Source organism: Triturus cristatus, chromosome 5_2 (assembly GCF_964204655.1).
Source record: "Triturus cristatus chromosome 5_2, aTriCri1.1, whole genome shotgun sequence".
NCBI lineage: Eukaryota > Metazoa > Chordata > Amphibia > Caudata > Salamandridae > Triturus > Triturus cristatus.
The window spans coordinates 543,829,914-543,839,603 of record NC_140588.1 but is presented as its reverse complement, the minus strand read 5'-3'; the positions used below and the strand labels follow the sequence as shown (position 1 = coordinate 543,839,603).

The window sequence follows — 9,690 nt, the reverse complement described above, 5'->3', positions numbered from 1 at the left end:
CTTGGTCAAAATCCTGGAGATATTTAAATGTCATGCTGTCCCAAAACACTAGAGTTAATTGCTAAACCATGAGGTATGAAAAGGTCCAGAAATACACGCAGAGACTTTAAAGTGTGAACTCTATCTGTAAACATTGTTCGAATGTCTACAAGAAAAAAAGAAAAGAGTAACTACTCTGTTGAATTAAATGGTGTTGGGTCCATTCCCATTTTGTTTGGGCCAAGTAAAAGCTTGGTGGTCAGAAGTAAATTGTAAAAGATAGTGTTTCCTTCAAATACCATGTAAAAAGATCTGAACCTCCCCACTTCAACAATTACGTATAATTATCATATTAAATGTTGTCCATTTGAAATTTTCCGGAAGACACCTGAAAATATGCTGTGAGTGGATTGAAAAGACATTTCAGATTTCAAATAATCATCTCAGGTTTCTGTTTTCAGTTTGTATTGCATGCAATCTTAGAAGCAGAAAGACATGGAAAAAGGAAATACAACAAATGTCGATCACTTCATTCTCATTGGGTTTACTATAAGCAGAGGATTGCAAATATTACTATTCTTGGTCATATGTACCATCTACATCATAACAATCCTTACAAACGTCCTGATAATTGCCATCATCAGGATTACACCTTCTCTGCACAAACCTATGTATCTATTCATTGGAACTTTTTCTTTTTTGGAAATATGGTACCCTTCAGCCACTGTCCCCAAATTTCTTTCAAACCTTCTCACTGACAGCAAATCAATATCTTTCTGTGGATGCATTGCACAATGTTATTTCCATTTCTCTTTGGGAGCAACAGAAAATTATCTCCTGGTAACAATGGCCTTTGATCGTTATATAGCTATCTGCTATCCTCTACGTTACATGGTCATCATGAACCATAAACGATGTACTCATCTTGTTCTGGGCTGCTGGGTATTTGGCTTCTTGACTTTCCTTGTAATACCCTTTCAAATTTCCAGACTGCACTTCTGTGGTGCTAACAAAATCAACCATTACTATTGTGACTTTGCTCCACTGGTGATGCTCTCCTGTTCAAACTTCCACACTGTTGAGTTGGATTTCTTTGTATTGGTTACTGTTGGATCATTAGGCTGCTTGCTAGTGGTTTTAGTATCCTATGTATGGATCATTTCTGCTATCATAAGAATGTCCAGAAGCAGAGGGAGGACAAAGGCCTTTTCCACATGTGCCTCTCACCTCGCTGTAATAACTTTATTTTATGGGACTATAATTTTCATGTTTGTTAAGCCAACAGGGAGAAGTACTCTACATACCAACAAAGTTGTTTCTGTCTTCCCATCCATTGTGACACCACTGCTAAATCCTATCATTTATACTTTAAGAAACAAGGAGATAATGAACACCTTAAGAAGAGGTATAAAGAGTTTGAAAATATTAAAGCAATGAAACAGTGTGAGATCTTATACGGAAAAATTAAGAAATTTACATTTCTTAGGGCATGATTCACAAAGGTAAACTTACACTATCGTGTAAGTTTGCTATTTTTTTACTATATAAAAAATCTGAGATAATAGTAATCTTATGACTGCAGGTGGAGAACTACACACATAAAAAGATAGGCCTGTCGTCAATTGCAGAGTCTCTGCAATCAGAAACTTACCATTAACTTGGAGTTTGTGAATAGCAAACACAATAGTAAACTCAAACCATATCTTGGTCGTCTGCTGTTAAACATGAAAAGGCAACATTGTCTTGCTCAAGTGTGTGAGAGAAAGATCTTTGGCAAATTCTACAAAGCTAGCAACTGGGTAATCAATTTTGTATCAATGGAGAATATCTTGACTGGAACTCAGGATAGCTAAAATTGAAAAACTCTTGAGTGCATTGTTCACTAAGAATTGTCTCAGCAGAATTTAATAACATTTTACTTTTAACAATAGAAAAAATATACATGAATGAGATAACACAAAGAGAAACAAGGCCAAATATTTTCTTTTAACCCGGTATCAATGTGAATAAGGAGCTACAAAATCTGTGGATTGAAGGAGTAGGCCTCTGTGTATCATGTGTTCAATGAAATACAAAAACATCAATACAGATATGAGAACAATTGGCTGCCAGAGCATTTATTCAAATGTGTCCCGGACTGATACAGCCTCTAAATATTTGTGTTCTACATTGGAAAAATCAAGGTCGAAGGAAGTAGTTTGTGCAACCAAGAATTGCTCATTTGATTTTTCAACCCCTTCAAACACTATAACTCAAGCAGGGTATTTATCAGGAGGGCAACGTTCAATGACACACATGGGTGGCATCCCGAAAAGGCAAAACAACAGCTCATCAGGGTTTTAATTTATTTTATGAAATAGGCTTTAAGGAAAGGGTTATTAACATGCATGTAATTTAGTAAGGAAAGCAAAAAAAGAATATTTTGGGTGAAAAATAAAATAAAAAATAATTAGAATTTAAATTTCCATACACAGTGAAAAAATAGTCACAAAAAGGGAATACATTAACAGTTGCATAGAATAATCTTAACTTCAATTATCTGGTTAGTCGAAATGAGTTTACAAGGAGAAACAAATCCCAAAACACTCCTAAATTAAAGTCTCACCAAAGAAAAGGAACAGCCCAATGTCAGTTTTGTTCAGATCATAAATAATGACTCACCAGGTAGTACAGGAGGACGCTGCAGAGCAATCGTCTCTGACAATAAAGGTAAATGTGTCTTGTGCACGTCAGTTAAGGACTTGTATCTTTGAAAAAGGATGTGTCCTTCAGACACATGTGGCGTTATCAGTCAAGATTCAGATAACAAGTGCAAGCACCTACATTCACAGGTTTTCCACTTGCTTGCTAGCCCTCTCAAGCACAGCAGCAGAGTGACCTCTAAAAAGAAATATCTAACTCCTTTCAAATGCACTTTTTATTAATGTTCGAGGCAAAGACACAACACAGCTTCATGGCATCATTTACATACAAAGGTAGCGCAAAAATGTTGCTTGTACATTAAACTGATAAAGCGGGTAATCCCCAAAACAGCTAATAAAAAGGATTTTCTTTGAACATTAACATTGTACACTTGGAAAATAAGTAAGACTTGAAACTTTAAACAATGTACTTTTTCTGCACATTCATAACTACAACATAGCAATAACCCCTTACACACCCGGTAATTCATGTACTGTTACAGATGGGTCCGGGACAACACCTGATCACCTGGATATACAAAGCGATAAGGGCCCTTAACATGCCCACCCTTGCGCCCCTCTGGGAGAAATGGGAAACTGAACTCCAAAGACCGCTCCATGACAAAGAATGGTCTCATGCCCTTGAGCTCCCTAAAAAAGTGTCCACAACTACTTCCTTAAAAGCATACAATTGCATATTCTGCACCGCGCATACCTCACCCCAGAGAAGCTTCAGCAATATTACCCAGATGGGTCCTTTACGTGCCCCAGATGCCTAAAACCCAATGCCTCTTTTGAACACATGTTTTGGAACTGCCCAGCACTCCACAACTATTGGGCCACAATCCATGCCACCCTGCTTGCAGTCACGAGGCTTCGGGACACACACACATGGGAGGCCTACGCACTGGGCACTAGCAAACACCGCAAGAATATGAAAGTTGAGACACGCTTCGCATCCCTGGCGCTCCTTCTGGCCAAGCGGTGCATAGCAAAGCATCGGAAGGCGCCAGGGGGTTCTCCCCTAGTGTCATGGGTGGGGGCAGTCAAAAACGTAGTGCACAGTGGAGGAAGAGATACTTCAATCTGAAGAGGTCAAGGGGACCCACAAGCATCCTATATCTATGCCATGGGTTATGCTACTCCACTCCCTCGTGCAGGAAACATCAGATGCACCGGAGTCCCAGGCTTCCCGCTACCCCGTAGCACAGGCGCGCACCCCGTCAACTCAAGGTAGTCCCCAGATAGAATAGACGCTCGAAGGCCCAAGGCTAAAGGCCGAGGATGGACAATATGCGTATTACCCTTCACGCGACATTCCAGGGTCTTCAACCCCCACCCTGCGCATGCACAATCTGAGACCTAGCCAAAATGTAGTAATTAGGCAGCCCCCACCAAGTGGCGTAATATGAGACACAGTGTATCCCAGCTAGGTCGCTCCAGTTTGCTCCAGTTTACATCATTAGCTGGCACATACCACCAACTTTAGCGTAGGGCTGACAATGAGAGCGAAGCCCAACTCCCAGTGAAGCTCACAGATTACCTTGCATGGACACAGAACTCGCCTCAGCCATCTATCTGCATCAGCGTTGCCACTTCCAGAACTGTTAAGGGAGGCACAAAATACTATGTAATTCTATTCCATGGCAAGATGTAAAATGGATGAAAAATACATTCTAATCTATATCAATGCTATTGTACTGTACTTGTTCAAAAATGCCAATAAAAATGATTTAAAAAAAAAAAAACTACAACATAGCAATGGAGATCTCAGCACATTACCTTACCCTCGCTGAGGAAGATAGTAAAATATTTCTTTAAATGTACAGATTTTCTGAAATGCAAATCAAACCAAATGGTTGTACACTTTTACTAGTGCTGCCTACTGACGTGGTTATACTCACGGAACCAAACCTATGTTAAGCATTATTTTTAAATGATTTTCTCACAATCCTTCCACTGATAACTGAAACATGTCTTACCATCAAACTATCACAACATAGCCATCATCTTGTTCTTGAAGGATTTTCCCTCCGCAATGCTCCCAGATGTTCGTAGACTGCCACCATTTTCTCATCAAGAGCAACTTCTTCCTTCAGCAATCATTGCATGGTCTCCTTTTTCCTGCAATTACACCTAAAACTCTAACAAAAACTGATCGACAAAAGTTAAACACTGAAAAAAAACGATTATTACGACAGTAAATGCTATTGTTATTGAAGCAGAGATCTTAACTAATAAATCATTGCATGTCCCACTAATAGATGAAGCCATCTTTTCCCACATTCTAGGAGCTCCTGGTTTATGAATCTCAGTCACACTGTTGGTAATGTTATTGCAAATATCTAGAATATAAGTATAACACTGCGTCTTCATTTAATTATTTCTCTCTCTTTTGCTTCAAGTATATCTAAAACCATTCTGTTGTGTATAACTATTGATCTAAATGCAAACATAATCTCATTAATCTTAGCTAAAGTGTGAGATGTGATACCTGCCACATACTCTCCTTATGGGGACACCACTGTAATCTTTATCTCAGGGATCAAAACACCAAGCACACAAAATACTTGTTGACCTAACACTCTCTTTACATCACCCCATGATGCACTTGACACAAGCTATTCACCTGATATATTTTAGGAAGATTAACAGGAATATCCTCACCTTTGTAGAAGTCTAAAAGAGACAGTATTTTGCAATTATGGTAAATACCTCTAAATATACTATCAACACTACCTAGCAAATATAATTATAAGCACATATACTATTCCCAATAATAACTGTTCTATAATACTCATTATGTTTTATTTGCATCATACATATACTGCCTTCCTTTTCTTTCCCAATCCTTACGCAAGGACATATTCAAGCATTTACAATCAAGGGCCTTATTCACAAAGATAAACTTACATCTTTCTGTAAGTTTATGCTTTTTCACTGTTCACAAAACTACATTTTAATAGAAAGTTTATGGGTGTGGAGACTACGCAGTTGAGGCGGAAAACTCTGCACATAAAATAATAGGTCAGTCCAATCTTTTTCTATGAAGAGTTCTCAGCCCCGACTATAGAGTCTCCACACTCGTAAACTTACTATTAAATTTCAGGTTTGTAAATACTGAAAAAGTATAACCCTACATTTTTTGAGTCAGGTACTTTGGGGCTCATTATGATGGCGGGTGGACGGTGTTTGGGACCGGCCGCCAGACATGCGACGGTCCCACCACTGCTATTAGGATGCGCATCCTGGGCCTTTAACATTGCAGCCGGTGCTGCTAGCTGCGACACCGTCTGCAATGTTAAAGGTGCTTGCACCGCATCTTCCTGCACTACGTGGCAGGCACCACGCGGTGCCTGCTACTTGGTGCCAGGAAATGCAGGGGGGTACCATCAATCAATTTACTATTTCTCAGTGGTTCTTCAGAATCTATTAACAAAATAGAAACCTTTCAAGTCAATGCCAGTTTAGATGCACCCAAACACTATCTGTGTACTTCTTGTTTGGAATTCTATTTCTTGCTGATTTGTTTCATTTAGTTGCTTGTTGGTACACCTCCCTGATGATTTTACAGTATTCACTTCAGACTCTTTGTCGATACCTCCTTTCACTCCTTCTGTTGATTTTGCATCACTTTGTTCAGGTTCTTCTTGAAATGCTTTATTGTTCTCTCTTTCACTTTTAGATAGATGAACGTCAGGCAGATAAACTTCAGGCAGATAAGCTTGATTCTAGCTTCCAGTTTCTCAATGTGCTTCTTCTTGGTTTGATCATTTTTCTTCAACCCACTCTGGATCTACATATTAAATTTGATTTTGATTTTAAGATTCAGCAGCTTCCCTCACCATGCCTTCATCAGCAGCGCACACTCTATTTGTGTGATCTGATTTTATCTAATAAGTAATCCTCTACATTTCACAGTCATGGGCGCAACAAAGATCAGTTGACAGGGGCCCTTTTTAGCTCTTTTGCAAGCAAGATTTTCTTACATGCTTCTTGATCAGGATCAAGTCTCCTGGATGTAGAACATGAGACAATTCCGTAGACCCAGGAGGTGAAGCAACTTTCACCTGGTGAGAGAAAGCATACTATATCAACTAGGCACTTACAGAAATCCAAGATCGAATCATCAGTGAAAGTAAAGAAAGCTCCAGATGGAATACCCGCAAGTATCATAGGCCTACCCATGAGCAACCCATGGGCACTCAATCCCATTTTTTTGGTAGAAGTACATCTCATGTTTAATATTACTAGATTATGTGTATCTGGTCATTTAAAAAAAAGCTGAAGTATACACTTTCTCAAGATAGTTTTTCAAGGTACTGTTATGCATCTTGACGTATCTGGAAGTTTCTGGATGATCACCTCCATGGAAATTCTGCAATGGAAGTGCTGCAGACAAAACATTTATGATTTCATTTTTAACTTGCGTCCCCTTGTCTAGCTCAACTGAAGTTACCATTCCAAGTATAAGGATTAAATCCCTCAGTAATAATTAACCAATTGTTAGTGCATCAATACATTTTGAAAAGAAGTGAATGATAAAAAAATATATGCTACAAGATGAATCTAAAGCTTTGGGAAGGAACCAGCTGTCTTCCTTATGTGCCTCATTGTAACACAAGTTTTCTTTCCAACATTATTTTGCTTATGCACTATACTTCTTCAACAGTAATCCTCTGCAGCTGTTCCCAAACAAGGATTAAACTAGTATGAAACAGCCTCAATATCCCATGACAATTGTACTACTCAATAATTATCCTCCAGAATATATCAAGGACAGAATATTGAGGGCAAAAATATTGAAAGATTTAAGATTTACAACTAAAATGGGTCAGGTTGTGATTGTCTTTTTGGATGTCAAAATGTGGGTATAGAAGAAGAAAAAGGTATTCCACCATACATAGCAAAGAAAAAACAGGAAATAGGGTATTGCATTTCAGAAGTCAACATCCGAGAAATTGAGTTGATAATATCCCCTATTGGGAAATGTTGAGGATTAAGAGGGTATACAATACTGAAACTGAATTCCTCAAGCAGAAATCTCACATAGGAGATTTGATGCTATACTGCTAAGACCTTGAGTACATCTGAGTAAAAAGCAGAACCTCAAAGCAGGGACCAACTCCTCTTTCCCAATTTTGACAAATTCCAGAAAGATGAGTGCTTACGTTTGGTTACTCTCTTAATAGATCTTCTCCAGAGATATGGAATGCCATGAGTAAACACTGGATGATCCTTGAAAAGTCTGTAATCATAGGCCCAGACTTGCCAGTTAGACCCTCCATTACATATAGGAGAGGGAAATCATTGGTAGGTATTTTGACACATATTTATCATGCAGAAAATTTGAAATGGGAAATCTGATTGTCAAAATCAATAGACTTCTTATAATGTTGTCATGCAAACATATCTCCAACACTTAGGACTATATTTTATTTAACTGTCAAAAGAGACCTGTTAAGGCAGTTTTTACATGCTCATTAGACTTCTCTGTCTAGGTATTGACGTGCCCCTGCAGTCTCATGCATGTGGGGAGCTCTACCTTTCCATTGAGAAATCTCATTCTTGAGCATCAGTGAACTACCAGGAATGTGGAATAAGCTTACCCTGTAGGAAGGCAATTTTCCCCCGTCTATCAATGTGATGTGTCTCAGATATGTTCTTTGCCATTAACAGAATAAATACACATTATAAATGTGTATGTGGGGTAATAGGATGAGCTAGCTTTGACAACTGGTGTCCAGATACATCCTTGACTTACAGACACAACATTCTTCAGGCCTGAAAGGATGACGAACTAGAGATGCATGTCAGACAACCTATTATGTACAATAAAATAGTGTTTAATGAGATTTGAGAAGGAACTTGACAGTTGATTACTATCCACTGATTACTCCATTCGCTGTCTAATCGTCATATGGCAGTATTGCCCTTGCTCCTTGCCCTTGCTCCAACTGCATGTATTCTGATTATCTGCAGAGACTCTGCTGTCGCATTTTTCTATAATTCCTCTTTTGTGTGTCCTCTCTTTATTTTTTCCATTGATTATGATTCTGTATTATGTGCTATTTGTCCTAAGGGTTGCATACTTGACTATATTTGCAATAGATGAATTAAATGCACATTTATTTTAATTTGTTATCACATGATGTACAGCCAGTAATGTGAATATGAAGACATTTTGATTATGAAAATTTGTCCACTTGGGCGTAATCCTTATTACTCATACATGCACATTCTTGAAATGTATATACACATATGTCCTTTTGAATTTACACATTGATTACTCAGCCTGTTTTGTGCTGAGTAATATAGATGAATTGCCCACTAGGGCATATTTGCTGTTATGTTATCAGATGAATTAGCGCATATCTTGATTAGTGTTTAAAAAATATATTTTTGTGCTCCGATTGCAGATAATGTTGTATTTATAGATATAGTGCTTTGTACTGACTTTGAGTCCTGAATTTTAGTGAATTTATTGGAAAACATGAATTGGTCCCTTTGATTTGTAAATATTTTATTTTTTACATGAGTATGTTGAAACATCGAAAGACATACCACTCCAAACACTGTTGAAAAAGAAAAAGAACATAAATATAAGTTGGTGTTACATTTACAAAATTCCAGAAACAAAACAGTACACATTTCCTATGCTATAACAGTGTATCACATTGCAGTAAAACATTTAATTTCCCTCTTTTTCTGTACTCCGCGTTTTACTTGTTCACATTTAGGGGCCGATTCTGATCTCGCTCGGAAGGGCTCTGAACGCGATCCGGCCGTAAAAAGTACGAGCCGTACGCGTGTTCTCTGCCCAACTCGTACAGCTGTGCGAGCGAGCAAGTACGATGCTAGAAATGCAAAATTGCCGACCGAATCGTTTCCGGGTCGGAACCGCTCCGTACGCCTCGTCCGTAAGGTCATCAGACAGCCGGATTGAGCTGAGGTTTACGGCTCGCAAAACATCTGGGAAGCTGCCTTTCAGGGTCCGCGTCCGATCCCCCATCATCCGCAGCCTTACGAC

The 9,690-nt window shown here is 38.7% G+C and overlaps 1 protein-coding gene across 1 annotated transcript; it reads left to right on the top strand.

Annotated features, from left to right (window-relative positions):
- Positions 1-474: 474 nt before the first annotated feature.
- Positions 475-1,416, top strand: LOC146823284 (olfactory receptor 6F1-like). The gene has a single exon (XM_085606402.1). The coding sequence runs from the start codon at positions 475-477 to the stop codon at positions 1,414-1,416; it is 942 nt and encodes a 313-aa protein (XP_085462528.1).
- Positions 1,417-9,690: the final 8,274 nt, after the last annotated feature.

Excerpts from the sequence above, each read along its gene's own strand:
- LOC146823284 (XM_085606402.1), top strand. The coding sequence starts at position 475 with ATGGAAAAAGGAAATACAACAAATGTCGATCACTTCATTCTCATTGGG.